Source organism: Ovis aries, chromosome X (assembly GCF_016772045.2).
Source record: "Ovis aries strain OAR_USU_Benz2616 breed Rambouillet chromosome X, ARS-UI_Ramb_v3.0, whole genome shotgun sequence".
In the NCBI taxonomy this organism is placed as follows: domain Eukaryota; kingdom Metazoa; phylum Chordata; class Mammalia; order Artiodactyla; family Bovidae; genus Ovis; species Ovis aries.
Window position 1 is genome coordinate 13071072 of NC_056080.1, and position 20956 is coordinate 13092027.

At 37.6% G+C, this 20956-nt stretch overlaps 1 protein-coding gene across 2 annotated transcripts in view; it reads left to right on the top strand.

Moving 5' to 3' along the window:
* MOSPD2 (motile sperm domain containing 2) overlaps nucleotides 1-20956 on the top strand; it is an 89713-nt gene that overhangs the window by 30314 nt on the left and 38443 nt on the right. For both annotated transcript variants that reach the window (XM_012106241.5, XM_004021920.6), the window contains exon 8: nucleotides 10160-10284. In XM_012106241.5, the coding sequence (XP_011961631.1) occupies nucleotides 10160-10284 (125 nt within the window). The remainder of the gene's footprint in view (nucleotides 1-10159; nucleotides 10285-20956) is intronic.

The following is a 20956-nucleotide window of genomic DNA, read 5'->3' on the forward strand; positions in this document are numbered from 1 at the left end:
GCCTAAAAACAGTTTTTAAATATTGAACCATTCAGGTAAAACTGTAGCCAGAAGCCTCAGTTTGTCACCTTTAGATGAGATATATCACAGAATGCAGGCCTTGGCTAGGTTTTCTCCTGGGCTTCAAAAGTTGAGCAAGAAGATGGGATGAATCTAATACTTACCCAAATCTCTATTGTCACGTGATCCTTCTGACAGTCATGTTCTTTGACAAAACAAAGTTTAAACCATTGAAAAACATTCTTTACCAGCTTCAGTGTGGTTGTAAATTTAATGTTATTTTTAGAATGTGCATTTTCATCTGTGTTTGCCAAAGTCAGTTGTTACATAGAAAGCAGTACAGAAAAGCAATGAAATAAAAACGTGGTTCTTTGAAAAGTTCAACAAAATTAACAAAACTTTAGTTAAACTGATGAATGGAAAAAAAAAAACCACTCAAATTATTAAAGTCAGGAATAAAAGAAGAGACATCACTGTAGACCTTAGAGAAATTTAAAGGCTTGTAAGGGAATATTGTGAATAATTGCATACCAAGAAATTAGGTAACCTTGATGAAATGGACAAATCCCTAGAAAGACACAAACTATGAAAATGGATTCAATATTCTGAATAAGTATAACAAAAGAACTTGAATTATTAATTTAAAAGATCATAAAAAATAGCTGAGACCCAAAATGGCTTCCCTAGTTGTTATTCTTCAGCCACTAAGTTGTGTCCAACTCTTTGTGACCCCATAGACTGCAGCATGCCAGCCTTCCCTGTCCTTTGACTATCTCCCAGAGTTTGCTCAAACTCAAGTCCATTGAGTTGATGATGCCATCCAACCATCTCATCCTCTGTCACCCCTTTCTCCTGCCCTCAATCTTTCCCACCATCAAGGCCTTTTCCAGTGAGCTGACTTTTCCCATCAGATGGCCAAAATATTGGAGCTTCACTTTCAGCATCAGTCCTTCCAATGAATATTCAGGGTTGATTTCCTTCAGAATGGACTGGTTGGATCTCCTTGCAGTCCAAGGGACTCTCAGGAGTCTTCTCCTGTGTCACAATTCAAAAGCATCAATTCTTCAGCGCTCAGCCTTCTTTATAGTCCAGCACTCACATCCATACATGACTACTAGAAAAACCATAGCCTTGACTAGACGGACCTGTGTTGGCAAAGTAATGTCTCTCCTTTTCAATATGCTGAATATGTTTGTTATAGCTTTCTTTCCAAGGAGCAGTGTCTTAATTTCATGGCTGCAGTCACCATCCACAGTGATTTTGGAGCCCAAGAAAATAAAATCTGTCGCTGCTTCCACTTTATCTCTTTCTGTTTGCCATGAAGTGATGGGACAGATTCCATGGTCTTAGCTTTTTAAATATTGAGTTTTTGTTTGTGTACTTAGAAAACAAGTCTTTTATTTGGCAGAGTATATAATTTTGAATTAGTCAAATATAACCATTTGGATGTTGAGTTTTAAGCCAGCTTTTTCACTTTGTTCTTTCACCCTCATCAAGAGGCTTTTTAGTTCCTCTTTGCTTTCTGCCATAAGGGTGGTATCATCTGTATATCTGAGGTTGTTGCTATTTCTCCCAGTAATCTTGATTCCAACTTGTGATTCATCCAGCCCAGCATTTAGCATGATGCACTCTGCGTATAAATTAAATAAGTAGGGTGACAATATACATTCTTGTTATACTCCTTTCCCAATTTCAAGCAGTCTGTTGTTTTCATGTCTGGTTCTAACTACCACTTCTTAACCCACTTACAGGTTTCTCAGGAGGGAGGTGACGTGATCTGGTATTCTCATCTCTTTAAGAATTTACCACAATTTGATTTGATCCACACAAGGGCTTTAGCATAGTCAGTGAAGCAGAAGTAGATGTTTTCCTGGGATTCTCTTGCTTTTTCTGTGATCAGTGGATGTTGGCAATTTGATCTCTGGTTCCCTTGCCATTTCTAAACCCAGCTTGTGCATCTGGAAGTTCTAGGTTCACATACTGCTGAATCCTAGCTTGAAGGGTTTTGAGCATAACCTTACTAGCATATGAAATGAGTGCAGTTGTATGGTAGTTTGAACATTCTTTGGTATTGCCTTTCTTTGGGATTGGAATGAAAACTGACCTTTTCCAGTCCTGTGGCCACCAGTGACTTTGCCAGATTTTGACATATTGAGTGCAGCACTTTAACAGCATCATCTTTTACTATTTTAGATAGCTAAGCTGTAATTCCATCACCACCACTAGCTTTATTCTTAGTAGTGCTTCCTGAGACCTACTTGACTTCACACTGTGGAAATGTCTGAGTCTAGGTGAGTGACTACACCATCATGGTTATCTTGGTCTTTAACACCTTTTTTGTACGCTTCATCTGTGTATTCTTGCCGCATCTTCTTAATCTCTTCTGCTTCTGTCAGGTCCTTACTGTTTTTGTCTTTTATCATGTCCATCCTTGCATGAAATGTTCCCTTAATATCCCCAGTTTTCTTGAAGAAATCTCTAGTCTTTCCCAGTTAATTGTTTTCTTCTGTTTCTTTGCATTGTCTATTTTAGAAGGCCCTCTTATCTCTCCTTGCTATTCTCTGGAATTCTTCATTCAGTTGGGTATATCTTTCCCTTTCTCCCTTGCCTTCCTCATCTTTTTTTTTTTTTTTAATATTTTTTATCAGCTTTGTTTTTATTTTCCTCAGCTATTTGTACAGCCTCCTCATATGATCACTTGGCCTTCTTGCATTTCTTTTTCTTTGGGATGGTTTTGGTCACTATCTTCTGTACAATGTTATGAACCTCCATCCATAGTTCTTCAGGCACTCGCTACCAGATCCAATCCCTTAAATCTGTTCATCACCTCCAGTGTATAATCATAAGGAATTTAACTTAGGTCATACGTGAATGGCCTAGTGATTTTCCGTGCTGCTGCTGCTGCTAAGTCACTTCAGTCATGTCCGACTCTGTGCAACCCCATAAACGGCAGCCCACCAGGCTCCCCCATCCCTGGGATTCTCCAGGCAAGAACACTGGAGTGGGTTGCCATTTCCTTCTCCAATGCATGAAAGTGAAAAGTGAAAGTGAAGTCGTTCAGTTGTGTCCAACTCTTCACTACCCCATGGACTGCAGCCTACCAGGCTCCTCCGTCCATGGGATTTTCCAGGCAAGAGTACTGGAGTGGGGTGCCATTGCCTTCTCCAACTTTCCTCAAATTTAAGTCTGAATTTTGCAATAAGGAGCTCATAATCTGAGCCACAGGCAGTTCCAGGTCTTGTTTCTGTTGACTATATAGAGCTTCTTCTCTTTGGCTGCAAAGAATATAAATCAGTCTGATTTCAGTATTGACCATTTGGTGATGTCCTTGTGTAGAGTTGTCTCTTGGGTTGTTAGAACAAGGTATTTGCTTCACTAGTAAATTCTACTAGACCTGTATAGAAGAATCAATACCAACTCTTCTGAAATTCTTCCAGAAAATATAAAACATGTCCCAACTCATTTTATAAGGCAAGTATATCCCTAATATCACACATCACAGGAAAAGAAAACTAGAGACTAATATTCCTTATGAATATAAATGAACCAACCCTCAAGTATTAACAAACTGAATCTAGTGAGCATGTGAATGGTATTGTATGCTATGATCAAGTGGGATTTGTTTCAGGAATGCAAAGTTGGTTCAACATATGAAAATAAACCAGGTATTCAACATATTAATAAAGGGAAAAAAAACACCTGATAATTTTAATAGACACAAGAAACATTTGAGAAAATTCAAATGTACTCTCCTGATCATAGTACCCAAGAAACTAGGAATAGAAGGCAGAAAGAGTTGGAATGTCTGAAAAGTTAGTGGGGATCACAGTAGTTCACACAAGACTACTCCTACTTCTGATACCAACTGTAATGTAAAGGGGTTTCCAAAACTACCCTTAGGTTTACTATGGTCACTCACAGAACTCACTGAAAGGTGTTATACTCAGCTATAATTTATTACTAAGAAAGGATTCAGATTAAAATCAGCCAAGGAAGAAAAACATATGGCAGAATCCAGGAAAGTACCAAATGTGAAGTGCATTACTTTCCCACCATCAGTACATGACAATGCTCGTAGAGTGTTGCCAACCAGGAAAGCTCACCCAAACACTGACGTTCAGAGTTTTTAATTGGAGCTCCATTATTTAGGCCTGACCAGTTTATCACATGGTTCATCTCACTCTCCAGTCTCTCCAGAGGTCTACAGATACTGTGTGACCCAAAGCCCCCAAATTAAATCATGTTGTTCCACTGTGACTCAAGGCATATAGGCAAACAAAGACACTCCAACAGACATGAAGATTACTTCTGAAAGCTGAGGATAAAGGCCAGACCTTTCTTTGGGTAAAGTTAATTCTTCACAGAAGAGAATTTCCTCACCCTGATAAAGGACATCTGTGCAAAACTTCATCTTTGAAACCCCCCAGTTAGCATCATGCTTAGTGGAAGAATCAATACTTTCCCCCTTAGATCAGGAGCCAGATAAAGTTGTCAGCTCTTACCACTTAGATTGTCAGGGCACTTAGGCAAGAAAAAGAAAAACCATCCAGATTGGAAAAGAAGTCATACTATTCATATTTGCAGCTGATATCTATATGGAAAATTTTAAGAAATACAAACCATACATACACAGAAGCCTGTTAGAACCAGTAAACAAGTTCAGCAAGGTGACCTGATGCAGAGTCAATACATGAATCTGATTGTGTTTCTGTGCGTTAGCAATGAATAACCCAAAATGATATTATGTAATCATTCCAGTTGTAATAGCATCACAAAGAATAAAATACTTAGAAATAAAAAGAATAAAAAGTTGGAAACTCATACACTGAAAACTAAAACACCACTGAAGGGAATTCAAGATCTAGGTAAATATTCATATCTTGTTCACTGATTAGAAGACCTATTAATTACTAAGATGGCAGTGCTTCAAAGTTGATTTACAGATTCAGTGCAGTTTCTGTCAAAATCCCAACTGCGGCCCCCACTTTTTTTCTTAAACAGATTCGGACAAGTTTGTCCTTAAATTCATATGGAGATGCAAGAGACCCAGAGTAATAAAAATAGTCGAGTAAGAACAGTGATTTACTGTTCATGGGGTTCTCAAGGCAAGAATACTGAAGTGGTTTGCCATTCAAAGTTGGCGTAAAGCTCAACATTCAGAAAATGAAGATCATGGCATCTGGTCCCATCACTTCATGGGAAATAGACGGGGAAACAGTGGGAACAGTGTCACACTTTATTTTGGGGGGCTCCAAAATGACTGCAGATGGTGACTGCAGCCATGAAATTAAAAGATGCTTACTCCTTGGAAGAAAAGTTATGACCAACCTAGATAACATGTTGAAAAGCAGAGACATTACTTTGCCAACAAAGGTCTGTCTAGTCAAGGCTATGGTTTTTCCAGTGGTCATGTATGGATGTGAGAGTTGGACTGTGGAGAAAGCTGAGTGCCGAAGAATTGATGCTTTTGAACTGTGGTGTTGGAGAAGACTCCTGAGAGTCCCTTGGACTGCAAGGAGATCCAAGCAGTCCATTCTGAAGATCAGCCCTGGGATTTCTTTGGAAGGAATGATGCTAAAGCTGAAACTCCAATACTTTGGCCACCTCATGTGAAGAGTTGACTCATTGGAAAAGACTCTGATGCTGGGAGGGATTGAGGGCAGGAGGAGAAGGGGACGACAGAGAATGAGATGGCTGGATGGCATCACTGACTCGATGGACGTGAGTCTGAGTGAACTCTGGGAGATGGTGATGGACAGGGAGGCCTGGCATGCTGCGATTCATGGGGTTGCAAAGAGTCGGACACAACTGAGCGACTGAACTGAAGAACAGTGAAATTGAGGAACTCACACCTCTTGATTTTATTAATTTTTAAACAATTTTAAACTATTTTTAAAATAGTTTAACTTTTTAACTATGTTTAGATGATTTTTTTAAATTTTTATTTTTTTTAATTTTTGGCTATGCTGGGTCTTCACTGCTATCTGGGCTTTTCTCTAGTTGCAGAGAATGCGGAATACCCTTCAGTTGCAGTGCATGAGCCTCTGATTGTGGTGACCCCTCTTGTTGTGGAACACTGGCTCTAGATAAGCCACGTTTAGTAATCATGGCACACAGGCTTAGTAGTTTCAGCTTTTAAACTCTAGAGCACTGGCTCATTAGCTGTGGTACATAGGCCCAGTTGCTCCGTGGCATATGGAATCCTCCCAGGCTAGAAATCGAACCTGTGTCCCCTTCATTGGTGGATTCCTATCCACTGCACCACCGGGAAAGTCCATCTCTTGATTTTAAAATTCACTATAAAAGCATTAAGACATTGTGGTGTGAACATGATAATAGAAATAAAGACCAGTAAAATAGAATTGAGAGTCCAGAAATAAATCCTAACATTTATGATTGATTTCTTGATAGTGGTGCCAAGACAGTTAAGTGGAGAAAGATTAGCCTTCTAAACAAATGATACTGGGACAACTAATATCAGCATTCAAAAGAATGAAGTTGGACCTCTACCTTCCATCATCTAACAAAATGAACTCTAAATGGATCAGAGTTGAAACTATAAACTTGTTAGAAAAACCATAGGGGTAAATCATGTGACCTTGGAGTAGACGGTGGTTTCTTAGGTATGACCCCCAAAAAGCACAAGCAACAAAGGAATAGATATATTGTACTTCATTAATATTGAAAACTTTTGTACCTTAAAGGACACCATCAAGAAGGTAAAAAGACAATTCTCAGAATGGAAGAAAATATTTACAAATCAGACATCAGAAAAGGGACTTGTGAGTAGAATATATAAATAACTTTTATAATGCAACAATAAAATGACAAGTGGCCCAGGTGAAAAGGACAAAAGATTTTAATAGATTATTTTGCCAAAGAAAATATGTAAATGGGTGATAAACCCATAAAAGCTGCTCAACATCATTAGAGAAATGCAAATTAAGACCAAATGAGATACTACTTCACACCTACTAGGATGGCTGTAATCAAAAAGACAGAATAAAGTAACAAGTGTCCATAATGATGTGGAGAATTTTGAACCCTCATACACTGTGGGTGAGAATGTTAAATAGCGCAGCCATTTAACAGTTGCCATTCCTCAAAAAATTAAATACAGAGTTATCATGTGACCTAGCATTTTCACTCCTACATGTATGTCCCAGAGAACTGAAAATGTGTGTCTACACAAGGAGTTCTACCCAAAGGTTCATAGTAGCATTATTCATAATAGTGAAAAGTGGAAATAATCCAAAGTTCATCAGTTGATGAATGGATAAACAAATGTTCAGTTCAGTGGCTCAGTCATATCTGACTCTTTGCAACCCCATGGACTGCAGCACACCAGGCTTCCCTGTTCATCACCAACTCCTGGAGCTTGCTCAAACTCATGTCCATCGAGTTGGTGATGCCATCCAACTGTCTCATCCTCTATCATCCCCTTCTCCTCCCACCTTCAGTCTTTTCCAAGCATCAGGGTCTTTTCCAATGAGTCTGTTCTTTGCATCAGGTGGCCAAAGTATTTGAGTTTCAGGTTCAGCATCAGTCCTTCCAATGAATATTCAGGACTGATTTCCTTCAGGATGGACTGGTTGGATCTCCTTGCAGTCCAAGGGACTCTCAAAAGTCTTCTCCAACACCACAGTTCAAAAGTATCAATTCTTCAGCATTCAGCTTTCTTTATAGTCCAATTCTCACATCCATACTTGACTACTGGAAAAACCACAGCTTTGACTAGAAACCGTTGTCGGCAAGTAATGTCTCTCTGCTTTTTAATATGCTGTCTAGGTTGGTTACACCTTTTCTTCCAAGGACCAAGCATCTTTTACTTTCATGGCTGCAGTCACCATCTGCAGTGATTTTGGAGCCCAAGAAAATAAAGTCTGTCACTGTTTCCATTGTTTTCCCAGCTATTTGCCATGGAGTGATAGGACCAGATGCCATGATCTACATCTTTTTAATATTGAGTTTTAAGCCAGCTTTTTCACTCTCCTCTTTCACTTTCATCAAGAGGCTCTTTAGTTCCTCTTCACTTTCTGCCATAAGGGTGGTATCATCTGTGTATCTGAGGTTATTGATAATAACAAATGCTAATAAACAGTAAATAAACAGATGTTATATAACCATAAAATGAAAAATTATTCAGCCATAAAATGGAATTAAATATGATACATGCTCCATTACAGATGATCCTTAAAAACATGCTGAGTGAACAAAGCTAGTAGGAAATAAAAACTCATTTATAAAACATAGTTACAAAAATGGGCAAATCCATAAAGACAGAAACTAGATTAATGGTTGTCAGGGAGAAAGGAAGATGAGAGATTGCCCATGGGTGGAGATTTCTTTTTGGGTGATGAAAATGTTCCAAAATTAGATAGTGGTGATGAGTTCCACAACTCTGAATATACTAAAGAAAAATCATTGATGAGTATACGTTAAAAAAAGTGAATTTTATGGTATGTAAATTTTATTTCAATAAAAGCTGTTATGAAAAGTCAGCTTTATAGCACTTCAGTTACTTTCAAGTACCATAGCTTCAGACATGCCAACTCAGATTTTTTGAATTGAAATTAATGAAAATGTAAATGTTATGTAGAAATTTTTAAACATAATTAGCCAAAGTAAAAATGCAGTTTTCTGAACTACTGTTTAATGTTCATTATCATGCTGTTTTATTTCCTGACTTTTTCATTGATGCTTTTGCAAATTTAATTCAGGATTTCTCTTTTAATTCCATTAAAATGTGCTTAGGAACTCATGATGGAAAGAAGGTTAAAAAGTTTATCAAAATCACATGATAGAACAAAATTGTAGTTACAAAATAGCTGTATTTGATAATTTTATTCTTGAAGATTCTATAATATCATCGTAACTCTTAAGCTGCAGGGCTTAGGAGAAAGGCACAGAAGTTTAAGGTTAGGGTGGAAAAGTCTGAGTCTGGCTCACACACATAAGAGAAGGGCTTTTTCTTTCTCTTCCTGACTTCCCATTTTGGAAGATTTTTCAGATTGGGGATTTATCAGAGAAGCATAAGGCAAATGACTCTTCCCGTACTGTTGTACAGGTAGTGATTCATTGTCTGGAAATCTTAGAAGTCGGGATCATTGATGGATTTGTTCAGAGGCCAAAACCATAAGTTCGTTAATGAACATCAAAGTAATTTAATTCTCCAGAATCTTCCTGGAACATTTGAAACCCATAAGGCACAGTTAAAGTATAAATGCCTACAGGGATTCAGTTCAGTTCAGTTGTTCAGTTGTGTCCGACTTTGTGGCCCCATGGACTGCAGCACACCAGGCTTGCCTGTCCATCACCAACTCCTGGAGCTTGATCAAATTCATGTACATCGAGTAAGTGATTCCATCCGACCATCTCATCCTCTGTCGTCCCCTTCTCCTCCCACCTTCAATCTTTCCCAGCATCAGGGTCTTTTCCAATGAGTCAGTTCTTCGCAAAAGTATTGGAATGGCCAAAGTATTGGAGTTTCAGCTTCAGCATCAGTCCTTCCAAAGAATATTCAGGACTGATTTCCTTTAGGATGGACTGGTTGGATCTCCTTGCAGTCCAAGGGACTGTCAAGAGCCTTCTCCAACACCATAGTTCAAAAGCATCAATTCTTTGGCATTCAACTTTCTTTATAGTCCAACTCTCAGATCCATACATGGCCACTGGAAAAACCACAGCTTTGACTAGAGACCTTTGTCAGCAAGTAATGTCTCTGCTTTTTAATATGCTGTCTAAGTTGGTCATCGTTTTTCTTCCAAGGAGCAAGCATCTTTTAATTTCATGATTGCCATCACCATCTGTAGTGATTTTAAACCTCAAAAAAATAGTCTCTCATTGTTTCCATTGTTTCCCCATCTATCTGCCATGAAGTGATGGGAACAGATGTCATGATCTTAGTTTTCTGAATGTTGAATTTTAAGCCAACTTTTTCACTCCTCTTTCACTTTCATCAGGAAAGTGAAACTAGTTCTTCTTCACTTTCTGCCATAAGGGGTTAGAGAATGTGAATATAACTATCATGCCATGGAAAAATACATATTAACAGATTTTAGCCCAAACTAATCTCAGAGGACCTACATTAGCACATACGGTAAGTAAATTGAGAAAGAGAATGAAAGGAATTTAATACAGTGATTGTGTTTTTCTTCAGCTGCTTTCAAAATTGTGAAAACCTGGCTTGGTCCAGAAGCAGTGAGTTTGTTGAAGTTTACGAGTAAAAATGACATCCAAGACTATGTCAGTGTAGAATACCTGCCTCCTCACATGGGTGGAACTGTAAGTACAGTACCTAGAACCTGTTTTTAAAATAAGACTGGGACATGACACATGAGGCTGTATTCTTTCCTCAACAGAAACAGAAAAGCAATATCTAAATAGCCTAAGAAAAATTATAGATACTCTAAAATAGAAACCAGAGTTATAGACATTTTTTATTAAACATCTTGAGTTGTTATTTTTGAATAGGTCAAGTTTTTATATGATTTTAAACTGAAAGATACTCAGTAAAAGTATTCAGAATTGTACTGCTGTGGCTACCATCCTGTTCTCTCTAGTTTAATTCTTTTTTTTTCCCCCAGAGATCTGTGTTACCTATATAAAAAACTATACTAAATATGTAATATATAAACAACTATAGTATTCATATATATACATATAATTATTTTTCCCTCCCATCATGGTTTTAACCAAGTAGTATATTTATACACTATTGTGTGTGCTGCTTTTTGCTTCACAAAATCTCTTAGAAATCATTCAAAATCATTATGTGATAAGCTGTCTTGTTCTTGTTTGTGGCTGCATTACACTGTCTAGAGATAACCCATAAATTGTTTAATGAATGACTATAAATCACTTAATTGCCTTTTGATATCTCCTTAGTTTGATTTCAGTTATTTACTGTTGAACAGTTTTTAATTTAGAAGTTAATATATACTATAATATTTTTTGGAAATTATCTTACTACTTACAAATAAGAGACCAGAAGTAAGTAGAAATGTGTTAAATTTTTAGTACTCCATAGCAATGAAACATAATTGGATAATGACTTTTCTAAAAAAATAAACTGTGAAACCTATGGATTTTGTATGCTTTAGGTTAATTTGATTGGTTAATACTTCAGTTATTTGACTTTGGCAATCTACTTAGTACTGGCAAAATTACGTTCAACTAGAATCAAAGGAGTAGCAAAATGAAAAGTTTTTGTGTATCCTTTTCTGTGTTTTCTTTCATTGGAAAAAACCTTGAATTGGTAATTTCAGGGGGAAGTTATCAACCTTTTGTTTGTACAGTACATTTGGAACCTATGAAAGACTGGATAAAATATCTGAACCAAAATTGACTCTCCACGAGAGTGGTATATTATACAGAAAGTTCTCAGCAGCTTTTGGCAACCAGCTAAGGATGATTCTAAGAAAAGAAAGGAAGAATAGTATGAGGTCCCTGCTGCTGCTGTTGCTAAGTCGCTTCAGTCGTGTCCGACTCTGTGCAACCCCATAGACGGCAGCCCACTAGGCTCTTCTGTCCCTGGGATTCTCCAGGCAAGAATACTGGAGTGGGCTGCCATTAATACTTATGAACTGAGACTCATTTATTTTAAAAGATATAAAATATATATATCCTTATGTCTGAGACTGTTTCCGGACTATCATAACTGGACATAGTCCTACAGAGAACTCCACAACACTTCAACTCACTGCAAAGGAAATTGGGTGGGATGAGGGTAACAAAAATAGAAATTTTTTCATATAGAGACATGCACAACTATTTCTTCAGCCAAACTGAACCTTAAACTGGTTATGAGTATCTTGATTCCTAGACATCTGAAAAACCAAATGAAAAGTGTCTTATTACTGAATGATGGTCATTAAAGATGATTTCAAAGATGTTTCTTTTTCTTCCCCTAAATATTGAATTATTTCTGTATTTTTTTAACGTTTATTGTCAGTTTCAGGTGTTCATCAAAACGAATGAATCGGTTGTACATATATCCATCCTATTTCAGATTGTTTTCCCATATAGGCTATTGCAGAGTTCCCTGTTCTATATAGTAGGTTGTTTTTATTAGGTTGGTGCAAAAGTAACTGCAGTTTTGCATTGTTGAACTTTGCCATATTTTTAATATATATGTTTTATTGAAGTATAGTTGACTTACAGTGTTTCAGGTGCACAGCAAGGTGATTCAGTTATACAAATACACATATATTATTTTGAAATTATTTTGCATCATAGGTTATTACAAGATATGACTATAGTTCCATATGCTACACAGTAAAACTTTGTCACTTATTGCATATTTATTTTTTAATTAGAAATCTAGTATTCTAGTCATACTAAGTCAAACAGGTAGAATCAAAATGTCATAATTTTTAATATAAATTTATTTATTTTAATTGGAGGCTAATTACTTTACAATATTGTATTGGTTTTGCCATATATTGACATGAATCCGCCACAGGTGTACATGTGTTCCCCCTCCCACCTCCCTCCCCATCCCATCTCTCTGGGTCATCCCAGTGCACCAGCCCCAAGCAACCTGTATCATGCATCGAACCTGGACTAGCGATTCGTTTCATATATGATAATATACATGTTTCAATGCCATTCTCCCAAATCATCTCACCCTTGCCCTCTGCCACAGAGTCCAGAAGACTGTTCTATACATCTGTGTCTCTTTTGCTGTCTTGCATACAGGGTTATCATTGCCATCTTTCTAAATTCCATATATATGTATTAGTATACTGTATTGGTGTTTTTCTTTCTGGCTTACTCCACTCTGTATAATAGGCTCCAGTTTCATCCACCTCATTAGAACTGATTCAAATGTATTCTTTTTAATGGCTGAGTAATACTCCATTGTGTATATGTACCACAGCATTCTTATCTGTTCGTCTGCTGATGGACATCTAGGTTGCTTCCATGTCCTGGCTATTATAAACAGTGCTGCGATGAACATTGGGGTACATGTGTCTCTTTCAGTTCTGGTTTCCTCGGTGTGTATGCCCAGCAGTGGGATTGCTGGGTCATATGGCAATTCTATTTCCAGTTTTTTAAGGAATGTCCACACTGTTCTCCATAGTGGCTGTACTAGTTTGCATTCCCACCAACAGTGTAAGAGGGTTCCCTTTTCTCCACACCCTCTCCAGCATTTATTGCTTGTAGACTTTTGGATTGCAGCCATTCTGACTGGTTCATTTCTCTAATAATGAGTGATGTTGAGCATCTTTTCATGTGTTTGTTAGCCATTTGTATGTCTTCCTTGGAGAAATGTCTGTTTAGTTCCTTGGCCCATTTTTTTATTGGGTCATTTATTTTTGTGGAATTGAGCTGCAGGAGTTGCTTGTATATTTTTGAAATTAGTTCTTTGTTGCTTCTTTGCTATTATTTTCTCCCATTCTGAAGGCTGTCTTTTCACCTTGCTTATAGTTTCCTTAGTTGTGCAGAAGCTTTTAATTTTAATTAGGTCCCATTTATTTATTTTTTGCTTTTATTTCCAATATTCTGGGAGGTGGGTCATAGAGGATCCTGCTGTAATTTATGTCGGAGAGTGTTTTGCCTATGTTCTTCTCTAGGAGTTTTATAGTTTCTGCTCTTACATTTGGATCTTTAATCCATTTTGAGTTTGTTTTTGTGTATGGTGTTATAAAGTGTTCTAGTTTCATTCTTTTACAAGCAGTTGACCAGTTTTCCCAGCACCACTTGTTAAAGAGATTTGTCTTTTCTCCATTGTATATTCTTGCCTCCTGTGTCAAAGATAAGGTGTCCATAGGTGCATGGATTTATCTGTGAGCTTTCTATTTTGTTCCATTGATCTATATTTCTGTCTTTGTGCCAGTACCATATACTATCCTGATGACTGTGGCTTTGTAGTAGAGCCTGAAATCAGGCAGGTTGATTCCTCCAGTTCCATTCTTCTTTCTCAAGATTGCTTTGGCTCTTTGAGGTTTTTTTGTATTTCCATACAAATTGTGAAATTATTTGTTCTAGTTCTCTGAAAAATACTGTTGGTAGCTTGATAGGGATTGCATTGAATCTATAGATTGCTTTTGGTAGTATACTCATTTTCCCTATATTGATTCTTCTGATCCATGAACACGGTATACTTGTCCATCTATTAGGGTCCTCTTTGATTTCTTTCACTGGTGTTTTATAGTTTTCTATATATAGGTCTTTTGTTTCTTTAGGTAGATATATTCCTAAGTATTTTATTCTTTTCGTTGTAATGGTGAATGGAGTTGTTTCCTTAATTTCTCTTTCTGTTTTCTCATTATTAGTGTATAGGAATGCAAGGTATTTCTGTGTGTTGATTTTATATCCTGTAACTTTACTATATTCATTGATTAGCCAAAATGTCATAATTTTTTAGGTTCATAAGTTTTCTAAAATATATATATATTACACATTTACATATGTGTATACAAGTTTTTCTACTATACTTGATAAAGGCTTGAGAAAGAGTATCCAAAAAAAAAAAAAGATGGAAAAAATTAGAGAACATAAACTAAATGAAATGGGAGCCCTGAATATGAAATAGAAAAAGTGAAATAAACTAGATAAAACTAAAAGATCATCATATATTCGAGTTGTTTTTAAACATGACTGCTCATTAGAAACATATCTGGAGCTCTGGTGAGAAAAAGAAATACCTGAGCATTTGTATTTTTCAAAAAGTTTCAAGATAATTCTGATATCCATCTGGATTTTAAAAAGTGATTACAAGTTTTTTTCTGTTAGATCCTAGTTTTGGTGATATAGAGGTCTATTGTTTTTCTGTTGGCCAATCATGATACAGTGTTATTAAGTGAGTAATCACAAAAGTAAAATATGTTTATCAGTTTTCACAGTCAATAGCCAGACAAAAAATAAAAGTTAATTAAAATTGCAAGCCATAATGGGAACATGATTAACTTAACAATATAAAATAGTAACGTACAACTGGGGGGAGGGGTTCCAAGCAGAGTGATGTGGTAAACTAGAAGTACATACATGCACATGTTTTCATCCACCCAGCCAGTCTAAGTCTTTTGGTTGGTGCATTTAATCTATTTACATTTAAAGTAATATCAATATGCCTGATATTGTCAAAAGCTTTTTCTGCATCTACAAAGTTAATTATTTGGTTTTTATTCTTCTGTTTGTTAATATGGTATATCACACTAATTAATTGGCTTGCATTGAAGAATCCTTGCATCCCTGGGGTAAATCCCACTTGATCATGATGTATTGTTGGGTTTGGTTTGCTAGTATTTTGTTGAGGATTTTTGCGTCTGTTTATCTGTGATATTGGCCTAGAATTTTCTTTTTTTGTGCTTTTTCTGATTTTGATATCAGAGTGATGAAAATCTTTTAGAAGGTGTTTGAGAGTTTTCCTTCCTCTGCAGGAGTTTCAGAAAAATAGGTGATAACTCTTCTCTAAATGTGAGATGTAATTCACCTTTGAAGTCATGTGGTCCTGGACTTTGTTGAGAGTTTTTAAAATCACAGTTTCAATATCACTTGTTATTGGTCTGTTCACATTTTCTAGTTTGTTCTGGTTCAGTCTAAGAATTTGTCCATTTCTTCTAGATTGTCTGTTTTATTGGCACTTGTAGTAGTGTAGTAGTAGTCTCTCATGATCCTTTGTATTTCTGTGGTGCTTATAATAATTTGTTTTTCATTTGTAATTTTACTGATTTGAGCCCTCCCTTTTTTTCATGATGAGTCTGGCTAAAAGTTTATCAATTTTGTGTATCTTTTCAAAGACCCAGCTTTTAGTTTCATTCATCTTTTCTATTGTTTTGTCTCCATTTCATTTATTTCCACTCTGATCTTTATGATTTTTCTCCTTATGCTAACTTTGGATTTTGTTTGTTCCTCTTCCCTAGTTGCTTTAGGTGTAACTTTAGGTGGTTTATTTGAAATTTTCCTTGTTTTCTGTGGTAAGATCATATTGCTGTTAACTTCCCTCGTAGAATTGCTTTTGTTGGTTCGCATAGGTTTTAGATTGTCATGTTTTCATTGTCATTAGCCTCTAGGTATTTTTTTTTTTATTCTGTCTTCAATTTCTTCAGTGATCCATTGGTTTAGAAACATATTGTTTAGCCTTCACATGATTGTGTGTGTTTTTTTGCTTACAGTTATTACATGTAATTTAATTCTAATCTTACAGTGTTGTGGCCAGAAAAGATGCTTCTTATGATTTCAGTTTTCTTAAATTTACCAAGGCTTGATTTGTGGCCCAAGATATAATGTATTCTAGAGAATGTTCCATGTGCTCATGAGAAGAAAGTGTATTCTGCTGCTTTTAGATGGAGTGTGCTGTAAGTATCAGTTGGGTTTATCTGGTCTAATGAGTCATTTAAGGCCTATGTTCCTTATTGAATTTCTGTCTAGATTATTTGTCCATTGGTGGAAGTGGGATGTAAAGTCCCCCATTATTTTCTGTTTATTTGTTTATTCTCTGTTTTTTGTTAAACTTTTAATTTTTTACTGGGGTATAGCGAGCTAACAATATTGTGATTGTTTCAGATGAACAGTGAAAGGTAAAGTCTCCCACTGTTGTGTTACTGTTGAGTTCCCTTAGCATTTGCCTTGTATGTTGCGGGTCTCTGTGTTGAGTGCATATATATTTATATTGTTATATCTTCTTCTTGGATTGATCTCTTGATCATTATGTAGTGTCTTTGTTTGTCTTTTATAACAGTCTTTATTTTAAAGTCTGTTTTGTCTGATATGAGTATTGCCACTCGAGCTTTCTTTTCATTTCTATTTGCATAGAATATCTTTTTCCATCCCCTCACTTTCAGTCTGTATGTGTTCATAGGTCTGAAATGAGTTTCTTATAGACAGCATATATATGAGTCATTTTTTTATCCTATTCAGGCAGTTTGTGTCTTTTAATGGGAGCATTTAACCTATTTACATTTAAGGTAATTATTGATATGTATATTCTTATTGCCATTTTTTAAAATTGTTTTGAAGTTGTTTTTGTAAGTCTTTTTCCCTCCTTTTTTGTTCTCTTCTCGTGATTTAGTGTTCATATTGCTTTTTATTTTGTGTGTGTATCTATTGTGTATCTGTTGTAGTTTTTTGGTTCACATTTCCCATAACGTTTTTTTAATATTTTTATTTCTCTGGGTCTTCATTGCTGTGCACAGGCTTTCTCTAGTTGGAGAGAGTGTGGACTACTCTGTAGTTTTCAGTGTGCAGGCTTCTCATTGCCATGGCTTCTCTTATTGCAGAGCATGGGCTCTAGAGTGCACAGGCCTCAGTAGTTGAGGCATGTGGGCTCAATAGTTAGCTCATGGGCTCTAGAGCACAGAGTGGTTGTGGCACATGGGCATTAATTGCCAGAGGCATGTGGAATCTTCCTGGGCCGGGGATTGAACCTCTGTTTCCTGCATTGGCAGGCAGATTTTTATCTACTGCACCACCAGGGACGTCTTCCATAAGGTTTTGATATAGCAATTTATCTATCTATCTATATGTATATATATACAACATTGTTTTAAGTTGCTGTTCACTTAATTTCAAATGCATTGCCCATTTTCTGCATTTGTACTCTCCTCACAGTTGCCGGTTTTGATACCATATTTTTGTGTGGATGATTTCCTACTTTTACTGTATGTTTACTGGTAAGCTTTCCCATGTGGATTTTCATATTTCTAAGTTTGGCCTTTTTTTTTTTTTTAAACACCTAAAGAAGTACCTTTAGCATTTGTTGCAAAGCTGGTCTGGTGATGCTGAGTTCGCTTAGCTTTTGCTTGTCTGTAATGCTTTTCGTTTCTTTGTGGAGTCTGAACAAGAGCCTTGCTGGTTAGAATGTTTTTGGTTGGAGATTTTCTCCCTTTTGTCAGTTTGAATATATCATGCTACTCTCTTCTGGCCTGCAGTTTCCACTGAAAAATCAGCTGATAACTTTATGGGAATTCCCTTGTATGTTATTTGTTGCTTTTCCCTTGTTGCTTTCAATATTTTTTCTCTATATTTTAATTTTTGTCAGTTTGATTAATATGTATCTCAGGGTGTTCCTTTTGGATTTATCCTGCCAGGGACTCTCTACACTCCCTGCTCTTGGGTGAATATTTCCTTTTCCAAGGGAAATTTCAGCTGTAATCATTTCAAATAGTTTCTCAGGCCCTTTCCCTCTTTCTTTCTCATTTCTTATCATTTTTCATTCTATTTGTTTTGTTCTGCAGCCATGATTTCCACCACTCTGTCTTCCAGTTCATTTATTCATTATCTGCCTTAGTTATTCTGCTATTAATTCCTTCTAGTATATTTTTGATTTGTATTGTGTGTTTTGATTTTTAGTTTTTTTATTTTAATTTTAATTGTTACTTTATTTTATTTTACAATACCTGTATGCAAGACAGCAAAAGAGACACAGATGTGTAGAGCGGACTTTTGGACTCTGAGGGAGAGGGAGAGGGTGGGATAGAGTTTTTTTTAAATTATGATTTATTTTTGACTGCACTGAATCTTTGTTGCTTTGTGTGGGATTTCTCTAGTTGCAGCAAGCGGGGGCTACTCTTCATTGCAGTACATGGGCTTCTCATTGTGGTGGCTTCTCTTGTTGTGGAGCACAGGCTCTAGGCACACAGGCTTCAGTAGTTGTGGCACATAGGCTCAGTACTTGTTGCTCGCAGGCTCTAAAGTGCACCAGCTTCAGTAGTTGTGGCACATGGGCTTAGCTGCTCCCTGGCATGTGGAATCTTCCCCAACCAGGGATTGAACTCATATTGTCTCCATTGGCAGGTGGATTCCTATCCACTGCGCCATTAGGGAAGTCCCAATTATTGAATTGTTTATCTCTAATTCTTCATTCTCTAAATCTTTTATCTCTTTGTTAAACATTTCTTATATCTTCTCGGTCTGTGCCTCCATTCTTTTCCCAAGATTTTGGATCATCTTTACTATCATTACTCTGAATTCTTTTTCAGCTCGATTGCCTATTTCCTCTTCATTTAGTTGTTCTTGTGGGTTTTTATCTTGTTCCTTCGTCTGAAACATATTTCTGTGTCATCTTATTTTGTCTAACCTTCTGTGCTTGTAGCCTTCTTTGCGCAGGCTACAGGATCCTAGTTGTTCTTGTTTCTGGTGCCTGCCCTCAGTGGGCAGGGCCATGTCAAGGGGTGTGTTTAGAGGCATCTTTGAGCTCAGTAAGGGCTTCCCTGGTAGCTCCGCTGGTTAAGAATCTGCCTGCTATGCAGGAGACCCCAGTTCGATTCCTGAGTCGGGAAGATCCACTGGAGAAGGGACGAGCTACCCACTCTAGTATTCTTTGGCTTCCCTTGTGGCTCAGCTGGTAAAGAATCTGCCTGCAATGTGGGAGACCTGGGTTAAATCCCTGAGTTGGGAAGATCTCCTGGAGAAGGGAAAGGCTACCCACTCCAGTATTCTGGCCTGGAGAATTCCATGGACTCTATAGTCCATGGGGTTGCAAAGAGTCAGACACGACTGAGTGACTTTCACTTAACTTCACTTGAGCTCAGTATGACTTGAGGCAGCCTGTCTGATGCTGGGTGGCGCTGTGTTCCTGTCTTGTTGATTGTTTGGCCGGAAGTATTTCAGCTCTGGAACCTGCAGACTGTTGGATGGGGCCAGGTCTTGGTGCCAAAACAGGGACCTCCCTCTGGGAAAGCTCATACCCATCAATATTCCCTGAGGCCTCTGCCACCAGTATTCTTGCCTCCATAGGGAGCCACAGCCAACCTGCACCTCGCCAGGAGACTATCCAAGACCCATAAGTAGGTCTAGACTCTTATGGAGTCATTGCTTTGCCCTGGGGCCCAGTTTTTGAGACCTTGTGTGTACTCTCCAAGAGCGAAAGATCTATCTTCCCCCAGCCCTGTGGAGCCTGCTCAGGCAATAGACTACTGGGGCAGTGGTCAGGGTGTGTGGACCACCGAGGAGGTAGCCCCTCCTGGAGCCCACCAAGGCAAAGGTCAACACATGTTGAAAGAGCCTGCAGTGACAGCCTCACCCTTTACATGCCTCTGAACAATGGCACTTTGCTTCTGTGGCGTCCCAGGCTTCTTCCACAAATATTCCTGGTTGTAGAGCTCCACCCTCCCATCCCTTCAGACTATCTCGTCACCACGGGCAGCAGGCTTTCCCCAGGTCTGCTCTCTCCAGACCCAACGTACCAGCATCCAGCCCGTTTGCATCTGCAGACACATCTCAGGCTGGGGTGCACAGGGTTGTGGACCACCTGTGGAGGTCTCACTCTGTCCTGCCTGCCACAGACTGGTTGCTGTGTTCTCTAACTCCTCTTCTGTCCCAGCTGATAGCCCTGCCAATGAGGGGGCTTCCTGAGGTACAGGAACCTCTCCTCTCTTGCACCTCCCTCCTTGGGGTGCAAGGTCCCATTCAGCTTCCTGTATTTTCTTTCTTTCTTTCATTCTGCCTGGTTATGCAGAGATCTTTGTTGTCCTTTTAGCTGCCCAAAGTCCTCTTCTAGTGTTCAGCATGTACTCTGAGAATTGTTCCATTTGTAGGTGTATTCTTGATGTATTTGTGGGAAGAGGTGAGCTCCATGTCCTCCTACTCTGCCATCTTGACTTCCTCCCCCTGAAGCACTATTTAAACTTCATGTTTCCTGCTTTCCTCTTCTGAGGCCTTATATTTCATTTTTAAACCTAGAAAAACAAAGTATGGTTCATTTCAAAAAGTATGTGTCATTTCAGATACTAACCTTGGTTAAAATAACTATTTGATTGGTTTGTTCTGTTAAATAATTTGCCAATACAGTTGTTGTTTCTTAAAAGTAGTTTTTACTGCATGCTATTAATTTTATTTTTATGGATAGAAAAAGGTATTTTATTTCCCTTCTTGGTTGCTAGAGATTTATTTCCTCAAAATTGTAGTTATAATAGTAATAGGACTACTGTTCATTAAAGTACATTTTTCCCCTAAATACATACACACTTCCTTAAATAATCAGTACCAAAGACTGAAAATTACAACAGCA